We start from the raw sequence: 16,139 nt of genomic DNA on the forward strand, positions 1-16,139 counted from the left end.
AAGATCTTGCTTCAAATTTAAGAAGAAGAGATATTTTGATTTTGAAAATGCTCTCTCAAGTATGAAGCGGTGAAGCCTAAGACACCCACAGTGACCTAAAAACATAAGATTTGCTTTACTTACCTTTTACTCAAAAGAAAAAAAGAAATTAGATTTAGTATATTATTGTTGAGAAAGAACCAAAGATAAGCAGATTTATAATGATATGTCTACATCAGTTGAGGCATTTTTTGTTGCTCTTGCCTCTTGCACATGTTCACAAGAGAGAGAGAGAGAGAGAGAGAGAGAGAGAGAGAGAGAGAGAGATGAAATTGAGAGTGAGAGAGAAGGGGGATGATATATATATATATATATATATATATATTATCTTTGTGGCAAAGGAAATAATCATAGTTGATGACTTACCAGCAGGTCACTTAGGCCAAGTTGAGTCTCAGTTTCATCAGTCTCCAGTTGATCAATAAGTCTTGGAAATATTTTAACTTCAAAATCAATATTCGAAAAGATTATTCTTTGAAGTCCTTCATCAACATGGTATTGTTCATTTATTTTCTTTTGATCCTCTAGTTGTTTACGAACAAGCTTCCATTTTTGTGAAATCAAGTTGTGGCAGTGCTTTAGTTCTTGCTCAAACTGTAGTTGATCATGCTGGTACAAAAGTTGTAACGCACAATTCTGCACTATCACACCTGGCCAATCACTCACAAATGAAGCCTCAATGTGGGTGCAGTGTGGTAACATATTCTTAAATGGCTCTCCTGGTACATAGCATATCCAAATGAATTCACCTAGATTAAGTAACCATTTGATTTCTTCTTTATTGGTGGAGAAAGCAATTGGCTGATTATCGACATTAGCCATACTCGTTTGGCATTGACAATATAGGAAGTGAGATTTTCCTGATACCAGATTGCTATAGACGATGTTTGGGTCCCCGTGGATGGAGAAAGAAGCATACAGAACAAGGCCCATCCAATTTCTATTGTGGTACAAATTTGAGGGTAGGTCAATTGTCATTGAGTGTCCATGATTCGGATGACTGAACCAGTCTTGAATTTTACTTGGAGGGAAACAAAAATTATACGACGTGGATGGATGAAAGTCCTGCAAAAGAGAAATACAGCGTGCAATTTAGAGAGAGAGCTGATCATACTAGCTTAGTGTTGAATATATTATATAATCCTTTGTTTGGTGGCATGTTTTGTACAAACTAATCCATATAAATGCACTTAGCAAAACCAATAGTTCATATAAATATTAAAGGTACTGCCAATTTTACTATAAAACTCTTACAAACTTAGGTGACAAATCTGACGGTAGCAAGTCATGGCTGAACCACTCTACGAATTCACTTTGAGGAATACATTGATTGAAAATACTACGGTTGTTGCAGCGGTCCTGCAAGACAAATCGGAAATGATAATCAAGCTTGACTAAGTTTTTTGTGATTGTAACGTAGTTATGAGCCCTATAAACAAGTTGACCAAGAAAATTTTACCCATAGCAAACAGGACACTGCCAAGGGTTACATTGCTGTTACTGAAACCACATCATTAATTTGAAGATGATAGATTCAATTTGTATAAAGAAACACTTTAGTTGTCAATAAATGAGGCTCAAAAAGAGATGAGGCCCAAAAGTCATAAATCCTTGTCGTATTCTAGTTTGAAATCAAAGTTCAATAATGAAATTTATTACTATTTAAAGATATGATATGTTGCCAAAAAACTTGTAGCTTATCTAATTGGTACCTTTCATTCTTTTCATTGGAAGCATCCAAGGTTTATATCTCCTCTGTTCCAACTATCAAATTATCAAAATATTAAAAAATGCTACAAATTTTACTATATAAAACTTACAACTTATGTGATAATAAATGTGATTGATAGATTACTGAAATGACTAAAAGAAATCATTGTAGTTAAAGAAAGGTATATATAATTGAAGACTTATTTTTATGGAATTTAGGGGTCATATCAATAACATAATAAGTAACTTAGTTTTAATTACTTTTTTTTGTTGTATTTACAAATTCAGTGATGCTAGAGTCTTCAAATTGATGTATCACCCATCATAAAAAAGTAATTCAATATTTATAATATTATTGAGGTGGCATCAATGATCAATCACATTCATTATCATGTATTTTGTAGGCTTTTTATTTATTTATTAAATTCATAGTAGTTTTAACTTTTTTCTTTCAAAATTGAAATATCAATTTATAAAACTTATGTGATAAATTTATAATGTATCTAACATCGTCAAAAACATATCTCAAGAAAATTTAGGAAAAAGCTTGTTGCAGACAAGTAAATCATTCTAGTTGCCTTTTCACATATGAGTAAAGGTGTGTGCATATAAACACTACTCTAAAATTTGATATAGATCATGAACTTTTTTTTTTTTTTTTTTTGAGATTGATAGAAATCTACTCTAACTTAATTTAAGTGTATATGACTACTTTAAAATTCAATATAGATCATTTTTTTTTTTGGGAGATGGATAGAATTCTAATCTAGCTTAATTTAATCTAAGTGTATGTGTGTGTGAAATTTCCTCTTTGAGATTTGAATCTTGGATCTTGCCATCCACATCTCACAAGCACATATACTTGTGAAGTGACCATCACATCAAAGATGCAAGGTAATATATAAATCACGAATAATGCTATTTAAGTGCGAACCCAATCTCAATGGAATAAGATCAGGTTTGTGTTAATGAAATGTTATTTGCACTAACATTATAGAAATCTTACCAAGGCAGCAGTTTTGCGGAATTGATACGGGCACTCATAAGAATAGTGACCAGAAGTTCCACTAGAGCCGTCACTGCTACTGAACTGATTAGGATGATTAAAGGAAAATCTTTCATAGGAGGTGGAAGGACGATCGTACGAGGTTATGCATTGTACCATTGTACGTGTAAATTCCAATTTTTCCCGATATACAAGATCGACCCCACACTTCAACGCCAACACATCCGAATTATCGCTTACAAATGAGAATTCAACCAAATTGCATCGACTCCATTTAGGTGAAAGAAACTCACATGGAATGAATGATACCCAAAGGAATTCACGTTGATGTAATGATATTATTACGTCCTCTTCACTTATGCCATACCAAAGTAATGGATTCATACAACCCAAGTTGGTCTTCAAATGACAAACAATGACAAAAGAAAATCTTGAATGTAATTTCATTGGTACGGAAGCAGGATGCTTTTGAAATGAGAACACAGCACAAAATGCAAATCCCATCCAATCAGGATTGTTATACAAATTTAGAGGTAGCGAGATTTCCACTGATCTATTAGTACTATGATATTTGAAACAGTCTGGGATTTCACTTTGAGAATAATGGTGATTGGAAGTACTGCGGACCCTATAGTGGTTCTGCAAAACAGATTGGAAATGTTAATTGATTAAGTTTTGTACGATAGTAATTTAGTTGTACGGATAGGAGAATAAACATGATTTTTCATAAGATACTACTTCGAACACATATTTCTAGAAATGTATTTAGTATTACACATGTAAGTACTTAATGAAGTTTATGCATGAGAGTAAGTGAGTGATGCATGTATCCAATTATTGCATGTTTTACATTCAATGGCATGAATATTTTTTATGGAGTTATTAAGAAACTTAAATTAAACAAAATTTATTAAAAAGAGAACTTAAATACATACAATAATAACAACAAATGCAAATATATAAAGTTTTACAATTTCCTTCTATGAGTTTTCATTTTAAAATCATTACAATATAGTTCTTTATAAGTTGTCGCTATCTATTATCAATGTGGGTAAATGTGACCATTTTATTTTATTAAGTTTGTATAACTTTTTTATATTTTTATGCAACTGTCAATTGTCATTATTTATTTGTCATTTTTTTAATAAATAATTTAAACTAATTGAAAAAACTTAACTCACTAGCACTATATTCAATTGACCCACACAACCATACTCATACATAAATAATACACTAAGGGTACGTTTGGTATGCAGTAATAGCCCCTGTAATAGAATAGTTATTCATGTGTAATAGCAATTCGGTCATTTGGTTGCATCTTTATTACATGGATTAGTTATTACACTGGAATAACTATTCTTTAAATTGAAGAATAATTATTCTTTATATCATGGAAGTCAATGCCATATTAGTACTGGCATACCAGTGATAATATACTATACCAGTCATAAAATTAGTAGCAATACTCCCTTAAAATGAACTGAATAAAATACTGAGTTGTATCGGCTTGTACTAGTGATTTTTTGTGTATTTGACTAGAATAAATGTTTTAGCCAGTACAATAAAAAATAATTGAAGACTCTTAAAAAACTAAAACATGTTATTTAAGCTGTGTTAATGTATTTAGTCTAATATTTGAGCTAATAAAATAAGTAGATTTCAAATAATATGCTTATAAAGATATAAAAGAATCAATATATATACACACTCAAATAGTGGAAACTCCAAAAAGATATACAAATATCAACCAATACTGAAATATTTTAGCCCCTAGTTGGCCAAACTGAAACGGCCTTTGGTACAAAATTAATTCCCTTACTTTATATTCCAACAATAAGTCAATTTGTTAACACTGGCAGTCATATTCTAGTTTAAAATCCATGTTTAGTGCTGAAATTTATTGTTTATAGAAAAGAAAATGTTAAAGATACCACTTAAATCAATGTGTTTGGTAGATTTTAAAAATATAATAAATAAATGTTTAATTTTTTTTTTTTTTTTGTGATTGACTGTTCATCAGTTTATAAAGTTTATATGATAAAATTTCTAAGTATCCTTAGAATCATTCAGAAATAACAAAAAGAATTACTAGATTTCATAATTGTCATTGCTAAAGTTGTGAAAAGAATTCGTGGTACAAGTACTACAACTCTTACCGCATTGAACTTAAAAAATGATGTGGCTAATCATGAAAAGATATTTTAAATATTCATTTTGTATAGTGTTTGAATCCCACTAATCACTTTTATTGTCTTATCAATTTGTAAACTTTATGTGGTAAAATTTTTAGCAACTAACATTTTCCTTCTTGTTAATTCCCTGCACAAATCTTTCATCATATTACCTATGTGAGAGAGAGAGAGAGAGAGAAACCTGCAAATATGGTCTATACCAACATTCAAGGCAGCTTGATATCTCACTTCCACAATGCTCATTCACAAATGGTATGCCCAAATAATTAGAGCCTTGACTTGAATTATTCGATGTGCCTGCAGCAATTGCATGATTTGAAAATAATGTTTCCCGTGAAGTACACTCCTCTTGTATAGTTCCATTACTTAGTAGAAGCTTTGGCATGGGGTTGGACCACCTGCAAGTACCAAAAACTAGATATTAATTTGACTAACAAATTTTATATCTATTGAATTTGAGTGTGGTAATAAAATACTTGTCCAGTTAATTTTAACCTTTCTTGTGAGAAATGGCAACAATAATCTTTTTCATGGTTGCAATCTTTCAAAACTCGAAGTTGATGCATAAGATTTAAGGAAAAATACTGATGATAGGCATCCGAACTCCTTAACATATACTGGACAAGTGTTTGCACAAACACTGAAACATCTTGCTTGTGGACAAGACGGATTCCACACTTTTCAACTTGTACACTTGAGTCGTCGCTTCCAAATGAAGCCTTAATGTGACTACATCGATTCAACTGAAAAAGCAGGCGTGGTATGTAAAATACCACAAATCGTTGGGATGACTCATCAAAAATGTCTCTAGAGAGGGGAAAGGCCTTGTGAGGTGCAAAATAAACATCATCACTAGCTGAAAAACTAGAATAGCTAAGAAAAATTGTTGAATCCTGCTTGTAATTGATACCATCTCGTTGCATCTGAATTGTATACAAAGCATATGTAGAGAAACCCAACCAGCTAGAATCATCATGATAATCTCGAGGCAACGGAAATCTTATGGAGGGCCCCCAATTTTCATTAGTGAACCAGATTGGTGAATATGCAACCTGAGGAAAGATATAGTCATACAAATGGGTTCGTGCCCAATCTTCCTGTAAAACAAACATTAATATATGTCGCTCAAATGTTCAATGGGTGAGAGAACCATATACAAAAATAAAAAAAATAAAAAAATAAAAACAAAATTTTTCACAACCACCTAGCTATGAGGACTAGCTCAATATAGTTTGGGGTCTTGGATGATAAATGTAGGTGGGGCGTTTTATTTTTATGGGTAACTAGTCACTAAATTGTGCATGCACGGAAAAGCTACATTATCAGTTTTAAAGAAAATATCATTTTATTTGAACTCAATGCATAAAATGCTTTTAAATAGGAGATGATATGAATAATATATTATATGTTGCATGTCAATTTCAGAATCTCCTATGACAAAACTAAAATTAAAATGAAATAAAATCTAAAACAACATAGAACAAAGTGAATGAAACATATAAGAATCGCTAACCTCTATTTTTGAGTGATTTTGAATATGGTCAATATGTGAAGTAGGTATGATGAGTAGAATTTTTTTTTTTTTTTTTGGGTATAACTGAAGGTTCAATAGAAGGGTCTTTTTTTTTAATTGTAGGACTACATTATTTTTTAACCTTTAAAATTTGTTAAGTGGCTTTACTAGGGAATTGACGAAAGATTGCACAATTTCATCTTAATATCACAAATTACCCTTCAAAAACCCATGAGATGCTTTTTTCTGCATATGACACATTGACACATACCCACATCTACTTCAGGTCAAATTCAAGATGACATTGACGAAACCTAACTCCTAACTATTATTGATTATTACCAATACAATCAGTCTGATATATGAAACATAAAGGATATAGTGATCTGTGCCAAAACAGTTCCCCATCATGTCCATATGCTTTCTCAACCAATGCATATTCATAGTTCAAATTATGAGACAAACTTAACATTGGAATAAATACAGAGCAATCGTAATCATCCTCAACAATCAAACTCTCTAATGCGGACCCATATCCAAAGCAAAGCAAAAAAAAGCTAGAAAAAGAAAACTGATTAAACAAAAAAAAAAAAAAAAAAAAAAAAAAAAGCAAAGCAGAGTGAGGAATAGCAAAATAAAAGGAAAAACCCAACACACCGTATTGTCTCCTAATGCCCTAATGATTCCGGCCAATACCCACTAAGCGAAAACGCCATATCATCTCCCAACGGAGCCGTCTCAGCCCCAAAACTTCATTTGTCCCAATTGCCGTTTCTATGGCCTGTCGGACAGAGAGACACGACTAATACCAGAAACTTTTAAATGCATAATTGGCGGTCTGTTGGGAATGGAAAAAAGGTGATGGTGGGGACGTTTAGGAATGATGATGCAGAGGAAGGAATTGAGTAGGAAAAAAGGACATAACAGAACAGGAATATTGAAGAGAAGTTTTTTTTTTTTTTTTTTTGATAATCAATTGAAGGAGAAGTTAACAATACATTAAGAGGCAGATAAAGTGGTTACCACTAAAACGATGTGGGTTTTTTAAAGATAAAAGGAAATTTTTGGTGAACGCGTGTGAGGTGACGCTAAAAAATACTAATTGATTTGGCCTATTTGCTGGTTGTTACTTAAAAAAAAAAAAAAATTAGGGAGTGTTTGGTTAGTATTTTTAAACAACTATTTTTAGTTTTTAAATAATATTTTACGCATTTTAACGCACTTTTTTACTTACACATATTTTCATAAATATTTTCAAATAACAATTTTCAATTTTTAAACATATGTACCAAATGGACCCTTAGTTGTTGATTTGTCATGATTTTAGGGTGTATTTAGATACCGCTTATTTTGCTGAAAACTGAAAATACTGTAACAAAATAATTTTTAAATGTATGAATAGTGCAATGAGACCCATTTTTAATGAAAATTTTGTTGAAAAAAGAGGTTTGTGGAACCCGTGAACAATACATGAGACCTACTGGAAAAGCAAAAAAAGTCAGTGCACATTCAAAAAATAAATAAATAAATAAATAAAACGCCAAAAGGCAGACACTGGGTCTGTTTCAGCTATACCCAAATGAGTACTTAATGATGAAAAAGGCACAATGTTTTAGTGTTTTTAAATATAAACGTGACTGTAATTTATATAGCCACATGGGACAATGAGGAGTGATCAATAAAAAATCAGATGTTTCATTTTTATATTATATATAGACATAGATACAGATTATATTTTACCATCATAAATTAGACTCTAAATTACACTTTACATCTTAAATTTTCAAAATGCACAGTTAGCACTTAAAATTCTTAAACTATAACTCATATTACACTTTGCACCTACTGTTAATTCTGTCATTATTTTAGATGGAAAACCAAAAATTTAGAATTGCAAAGTATATTGGGAGTATAGTTTAGGGTGGTAATGTTTAAGGAATTGATAAAATGGGCAATTGGGTATTTTCACGTAATGTTGTCCAAAAGGATGCAAAGTAAAACATAAGTTATAGCTTAGAGTGTTAACCATGCATTTTGAAATTTTACGTTATAAAGTGTAATTATAGTAATAGTTTAAAGTGATAAAGTGTAATTTACCCTATTTTTAAATATCAACTAGTCACTTGTCCAAGCATTGTATGAGAATATATAACTATTTTGAGATGCAGCATAATATATGTATTATTTACTCTTTAAATTTTATTATAAATAATTTGTTCTCCTTAAAAATTAAACATTTTTTGAAATTAATTTTCATCTCTCTATTTTTACAAATATATAATTTTACCATTTTTTTTTTTATGTTTTTGAGAATTCTTCTTTTTTGAAGTGATCTATATTCTTCTAGCTGTTATTATTCATTATATTTTCCTTATTTTTTCTGGTACAACTCAAATTTTCAAGTTTCAAATTTATTATTCAAATTTTTCATTCTTTTAAGGAGAATATATATCATGATAATCAACATTTATCGCATAATTACAAATGATATTACTCAAATAATTGATAGGAACATTCAAATTCACATAGTCATGTAGGTTGTGTTTTGATATAAACTCAAATGCTCACTTCCAAACTAACTATGGATTAACTCAAACAAAAATAAAACCAAAACTAAAGAGAGGAAGTGAGAAGACTTGTGATGTGAAACTCAAAAAACACAACACCAAAATGTATCAACCCAAAGTAGAGATTTTAAAAATATAAAAATTCATCAACCTAAAGTAGAGTTGCAAGAAAGAATAAAAAAAATAGAGAGAGAGAGAGAGAGAGAGAGAGAGAGCATAATCACCTTTTTGAGGAGAGAATATGCAAATTTATAGAATAAAAGATGATGAAAAGAATATTCAAAATAAAATGTATAGTTGTAAACACCAAATTATCCAAACCATGATATGTAATGGAATAACATTATATCATTATTTAATGTATTTATAATAAAATAGGATCACATCTAACAATCAAAGAAAAAAATATATAATTGCTTTAAAACACAACCAAATTAGATCAACTTAAAGTATAGCTCAACACAAAAAATTAATTTTTAAAGTAGAGATGCAAGATTGAATTAAAAATCCACCAAAAGAAAAAAAAAATGAATATATATATATATATATATAGAGAGAGAGAGAGAGAGAGAGAGAGAGAGAGAGAGAGAGAGAGAGAGAGAGACATATACACACACAAAGTAATCACCTTTTTGTGTTGGAGAAGTGTGTTCAAAACAAAAATTCATTAACCTAAAGTAGAGATGCAAGAAAGAATTACAAATCCACCAAAATGGAGAGAGAGAGAGAGAGAGAGAGAGAGAGAGAGAGAGAGAAGTTTATCACCTTCTTGTGTTGGAAAAATACGGATTGAATGGGAGATAATGGTATATTTATAGTAAAGAAGATAGGGATAAGAAGAGTTAAATAAAAGGAAGAGAAATGGATGGAGGAAGAGTAATGGTAAGGTATAGAGGAGTTGGAAGATATAAAGGTAAAAGAGGGGAAATGTTGGAGTAAGTGGGAAATTAATAAAGAGAAGAAGAGTTAAAAATGAGAGAGTAAAGAGTTAGAAATAGGAGGATGACGTAACACAATGAGAAAGTAGCAACATTAAATGCTATACTTTGATTTTTTGCAAGGTTTTAAAAACTAAACCGGACTGGCCAGGTCAACCGGTTCAACCGAGAACCGGACCTTAATTTGGTCTGTTTATTATTTAAAACCGAAAATGAAGAAAAAACTGGACTAATAGGACAAACGCTGGTTAAACTAGCATAACTGAAAATTGGTGCGGTTAAACTGGTTTTAGCATTTCTTCATAAATACTTCAGGTGTTGTGTTTCTAACCCAAAAAAACAAAAAAAAAAAAAAAAAAAGAGAGATCTTGTTTCAGATTTAAGAAGAAGAGATATTTTGATTTGAAAATGCTCTCTCAAGTATGAAGTGGTGAAGCCTAAGACACCCACAGTGACCCAAAAACATAAAATTTCTTTACTTACCTTTTACTCAAAAGAAAAAAAGAAATCAAATTTACTATATTTTTGTTGAGAAAGAACCAAAGAAGCCCAAAGATAAGTAGATTTATAATGATTTGTCTACTTCAGTTGAGGCATTTTTTGTTGCTCTTGCCTCTTGCACATGCACATATTCACGAGAGAGAGAGAGAGAGAGAGAGAGAGAGAGAGAGAGAGAGAGAGAGAGAGAGAGAGAGAGAGAGAGAGAGAGAGAGAGATATATGAAAAGCAAAAAATGAGATAGAAAATTATATGCACAAAACTATTGTTGAATCAAATGTGGGATGTATAGATTTCAAAATGTGTGGTATTTGGGATATTAATGTGTAAATGTGTGGTGGGAAAAAAAAATATACAAGTGTGCAATGATATTGTGCCATTAGTGCACTTACTTTTTTGTTATTTGAAATGGTTAAAAAATAACTAAAATATTTTATAGTGGACTTGTGGGTTGTGGGTGCTAATATATGTTTTTTTGTTTTTGTTTTTGTTGAATTGTGTTGAGTGGTGTCTAAAAGTTGGCAAGCTAAAGTTTAATGTTTTACTATATTTAATTTTTTTAGTTAAAATGACTAGTAATAAAATGATTTATTTTTTATAATTATTAATTAAATTATTATGACGTCACCGATTTGACCATCGGTTTTGACTAGAAAACCAGTAATCAGTCATTTTTCCGGTTTTTCACTGTACTGATTTTTAAAACCATGGTTATATATATATATATATTAAATACATTTATTTAATACTAACCAAACCAAGATAATTTGATGAATTAATATTATCCAAGTGGAGTTGTGGTGTGCCTTTGTGTTAGAACTCCCTTCCCTCTCCCTTGTGTGTGTGTGTTTGTTTCTCAAAAAAAAAAAAAAAAATTAGTTTCTTATAAATAATCAAATATCATGTTTCAAGCATAAAATTTAACAAATAAATGAAGATTCAATATTCTTTTAGAAATGAGGTTTACTTTATCATGGATAAGACAATGCATCGTTAAGTTATAATCTAATTTCAATATTAGATTTTAGTGTTAAGAAAGAGATATATGTTATTTGATGCGTGGCTACGTGGGAAGGTTATGTGACTAATGTTAACAATCTATCATATATAGGATATTGGCTTATAAAATTGAATTCTCAAAAAAAAAAAAAAATCCCAGTTCATGGTTTTCAATTAGGTTGAATTTCTATTGATCTAATATTGTAGAGACCTTTTTGGTGGTAAGAAAAAATAGTGCACAACCTTTTTAATATTTCTTTAAACCACTTCTTTTCATACAATTTTGACAAATGCTAAAAATATTAGAAATTTTACTACATAAAGCATACAAATTGATATGATAATAAACATGATTGGTACATTTCAACCACTAATATATGATTTTTTTTTTTTTTGGTAGTGGATTTTAGTTTACTCAATTCATAAAATTTTTTAATTTATTAAAAAATAATAAATGAATTGAGTTATCAATGTAATATAATTGGACTCAAACTCATAAGTTTAATATTTTGAGTAAAATGATGTCATTTATATGGAATATTAGCTCCACACAGTGAATCACAACATTACTCCGTACAAATAAAAATAACAAATAAAAATAAATTTAGTGAGATATAGGAAGAGACCTGATACAATTCTGAAAGCAGTGACTGGAGCTTTCGGTCAGGGCTTTGGGAAACGCTCATATTATCTTCTTTGAATTTTTCATGACCTTGAGGGAGGTTAGGGCTACCAAAAGTTATTTGTCTTAGGTTTTGTACAAATTCAACCATGTCTTGCTTATATAGAATACGTGCACCACACCATCCAATCTTAATATCTGGGCTGTTGACTTCAATCGAAGGGCTAATGCTATTCCGTTCGTTTAAATGTTGTCTAAACCTTGAATTCGATATGTATAGCCAAAGTCCAAATGAACCAACATATGTTTCCTTAGGAACCTTAAAGGCAATAAGATCTCCATTCACGACCAAACGACAAAAAAATTCATGAAAGTATTTTGAATCCTGACCGGGAGAACCATCGTTCAAATTTGTAGGGACTGTAAAAATGACACAGAGAGCGATTCCTTCCCAACTTCTATTACTGAACAGATTAGAAGGTAGTGGGATTGGTGCAAATGACCCAAAATTCGGATCCGCAAACCACTTTGGAATTTCACTTTGTCGTAAAACATGACAAAAGCCTTCAATTTGAAGAATTTGGTCCTGTAAAATATTAAAAAGACAACAGTAAAAAGATGCGCAATATGTGTGTGCGCGCGCGTGCGCGCGCGCGAGAGAGAGAGAGAGAGAGAGACCTCCACGTATCTTTGCCACAACCACAAAGGAGGTTGGAAGTGTATGTCCAGCGAAGAAACCTCAGCAATTTTACCATCTTCATCATCAGCCAAGCCAAGGCAATTAATTATGGTGAATCTTGCTTCACCCGAAGTCCAAACAACAACTTGATTTGAATAATTTTCAAGCGAAGTACATCCTCGTGCAGAAACAAATTGTGTACTTAATGGAAGGTGTGGCAATGTCTGAAGCTTGCTACAATGATCTAGGTAAAGATGTTTGAGCTTAGAAAGTAGAGAAAGGTAATCGTGCAGGAGAGTAAAATTATTTTTGCTCATGTCTAAAGACTCTAGTGAGGATAAGCAGCTAAGATCATCAGGGAGGGCTCCATCCAACAGATTACAGTCACTTAGATCTAGAGATCCTAAAGAGCTTAATCCAGAGAATGACTTGGGCAACAAAAGGCTGATGGGCTTTGGTTCAGGAATGAAGAAACAATACCTCCATAAAACAAGTGTAGAACATATAAGACTTCTGAGATAGGTGTATGACAAAGCTTGTTTAGGCGGTTGACCATCACAACTTGACAGTTTGAGAATTTCAAGAGATGTCAAACTGCAGATGACACTCGGAAAACTCAAAAGGTTTTTGCATTCTTGAAGATTCAATATAGTCAGACCAGTTAGACGCTTGATTGACGATGGTAGTTCTTCAATAGCAGTCCCATCCAAATAAAGCTCGGACAAGCTTGTCATGTTTCTCCCAATCTGAGGAAATTTCTTGAGTCTTGAACAGCCAGATAAAATTAAAGTTTGAAGAGAGTTCAAGTTGAGCTGATGTGGTAGGTTCTTAAGATATGGACAATCTTTTAGATTTAATTGAATAAGTCTTTTAAGACCTCCAACAGATGGGTGCAACTCATGCAATCTTGTACAACCTTGAAAATTCAGCCTTTCAATATTTGGGAATTCATTGAAGTCAGGAGTCTGGGTTAAATTTTTAGAACCACTCAGGTCAATTAGTTTTAGCTTGCGCAAGTTCTGTGATAAAACAATAAGCAAATATAAAAATCAAGCAATCAAGAACGTAATCTTTAAAATAAATAAAAGGAAAACTGCAAAAGTGAAATCCTACCCTGAACTCCCTTGGAAATTTCTGAATACGACTGCAATGCAAAATGAGCTCAACAAGATTGTCTGGCTGAAAACTCTTTGGCAACGATTTCAAAGGATAATAACGCCATTCCAACAACCGTAACTCATTAGAAAGATTTCTGAGACAAGAAAGGTGCACCTTACAAATAATTTTGAGCAATCTTAGTTTATTCATGTTTGAGAATGATTCAGCATTCAATTCTTCTTCTTCTTCTTCATTTAATTCTTCTTCTTCATTTGGGCTCAATAGCACCACGCCTTCTATTTTGTTTGTTCCCTGGTAACCAATAATAATAAAATTAGTACACGGGAAGATATAGAAAAAATTTACATGAATTGTAGAATTCTCTAATTTATGTCTATATAATAATTTACTTACTGTATTGTTCTTCAATACATCAAAAACAACTGCATGAAGCCATAACCTACTGAGTCTTTCAGGTTCCTCTGATTGCTCACAGACAATTTCCCGACCCATTTGTTGTAATAAACTATGCATCCACAATTTCTCCTTTTCAATAGTAATAAGAGATTTGTCAACGAGAATCATTATACTAGTGTGGGAGCAACAAACTGATTCTAGTATATCAATTACACGATTCTGGTCCTCCCCATTGAAGAAAAATGCAATGTCCAAAAATAGTTCTCTCTCATTACTCCTCAATCCATTTAAAGCTAATTTAAGTTTCTTTGTAGTTTCTTTCTCAGGAATTGCTTTTAGCTGATTCCAAACACTTTCCCAATCCATTTTTGATCTTTTATGCAAATAAGAACCCAAAACTTTAAGAACCAAAGGAAGGCCCTGAGCATATTTGACAGAATCGATACACAAATCCCGGAAATCATTTTCACATTGAGGTGTGTGGAAGGCTTTCAGACTAAAAAGTTGTAGAGCTTCGTCCTTATCTAGTCCTTCAGCCTTCCATACACTTGTAATTCCATAGTCTGCCAAAAAATCTTTCTCTTTAGTAGTTACAATGATTCTGCTACTTGGGCCAAACAGATCAGGCTTCCCTATTAATCTTTCTAATGTTTCTTGTTTGCTCACATCATCAACAATAATAAGAACCTTTCTATTGCATAGGTTATTGCTGATCAATTGGAATCCATTATACACATCCCTTACCCGATATTTTTTTTTACATATATCCCAAAGGAGTCGTTCTTGTAAAGTCACTAGACAATTTTTATCCTCTCCAAAAATTTCAAGAAAGCTGCTAGCATCAAATTGATCGCTAATCCTGTCAAAAACAGCTCGTGCAAGAGTTGACTTGCCCATTCCACTAATCCCGGATATCCCAATAAACAGAACATCAGTCGAGTTCAAATCTAGATATGATTTCAGCTTCTTAACACGAGAGCCTATTCCAACAAGATCGCCTTCAATATTATTCAGACGTTTATCATTCAATTCAGAACATATCCAGTGAACAATTTTTTGGAGAAACTCTGCCTCAGACTCCCTGTTAAAAAGACATAACAAAAACCTTTGTGTCAACACCAACCAATTGCAGATATAGGAGTTTATGTTTTGCTTGTTCTATTCAGAAAACAGAGCTCTAAAACTAAACTACACACTTAAAAGCTCATTTTTCTTGCCATGCAAGTGAATTATTAGTTCCCAATAGAGAAAAATGGCTTTTCATGTAATCTTGGAGCGGTAAGGACTATACTATTCAAAATGGATTCTCCTTATTTTATTTTATTTATAAAAAATAAAAAATAAAAGAAAAACTGTAATTTATTTGAAATTCTGATTTGGCCATTTGGAACATAGATATCAACCACGATAATTTTTTTTTTTTTTTTTTGAAAAAAAAAAAAAAAAAAAAACCCCACTACCAAATCTTAAATGCCATGCCATGTACTAAACAATCCGAATCATCGATGACTACCTTCTTTTCCCAAAAAAAAAATATAAAATAAATAAACAATAAGTAGTAGTATATATTTTTTGGATAAAATTTATGTACAGTAACTTATATTGCTATTTTTTAGATTCCTATCTTAAGATTCAGTTATATAGTTACTTAACTAAAAAATACATTTTCATCCTATGAGAAAAAATCCATATAGCAGAATCTTAAGAGATGAAAACTTAAATAACAACACTTAAGTACTATACCTAAACATTGCTCATATTTTTTATAAACAACAATAGGTAGTATACAATTTACAATCCGTAATTTTTTTTTTTTTTAGAAACAAACACACACATATTCAAGAGAGAGGAAAAAAATCAT

General features: G+C 31.5%; 1 protein-coding gene across 1 annotated transcript in view; it reads right to left on the minus strand.

The window, feature by feature from the left end:
• Positions 1–387: 387 nt before the first annotated feature.
• Positions 388–16,139, minus strand: part of LOC111997369 (uncharacterized) — a 29,349-nt gene continuing 13,597 nt past the window's right edge. Inside the window, exons 3-11 of the mRNA XM_065760333.1 lie at positions 14,276–15,359; positions 13,877–14,173; positions 12,763–13,782; positions 12,089–12,670; positions 5,443–6,044; positions 5,129–5,345; positions 2,756–3,394; positions 1,294–1,398; positions 388–1,104 (exon numbers count right to left, since the gene is read on the minus strand). Coding sequence (XP_065616405.1) covers positions 388–1,104; positions 1,294–1,398; positions 2,756–3,394; positions 5,129–5,345; positions 5,443–6,044; positions 12,089–12,670; positions 12,763–13,782; positions 13,877–14,173; positions 14,276–15,359 — 5,263 coding nt within the window. The remainder of the gene's footprint in view (positions 1,105–1,293; positions 1,399–2,755; positions 3,395–5,128; positions 5,346–5,442; positions 6,045–12,088; positions 12,671–12,762; positions 13,783–13,876; positions 14,174–14,275; positions 15,360–16,139) is intronic.

The sequence above is a fragment of the Quercus suber genome, unplaced genomic scaffold (assembly GCF_002906115.3).
Source record: "Quercus suber isolate HL8 unplaced genomic scaffold, Cork oak 2.0 scaffold_362, whole genome shotgun sequence".
NCBI classification, from domain to species: Eukaryota; Viridiplantae; Streptophyta; class Magnoliopsida; order Fagales; family Fagaceae; genus Quercus; species Quercus suber.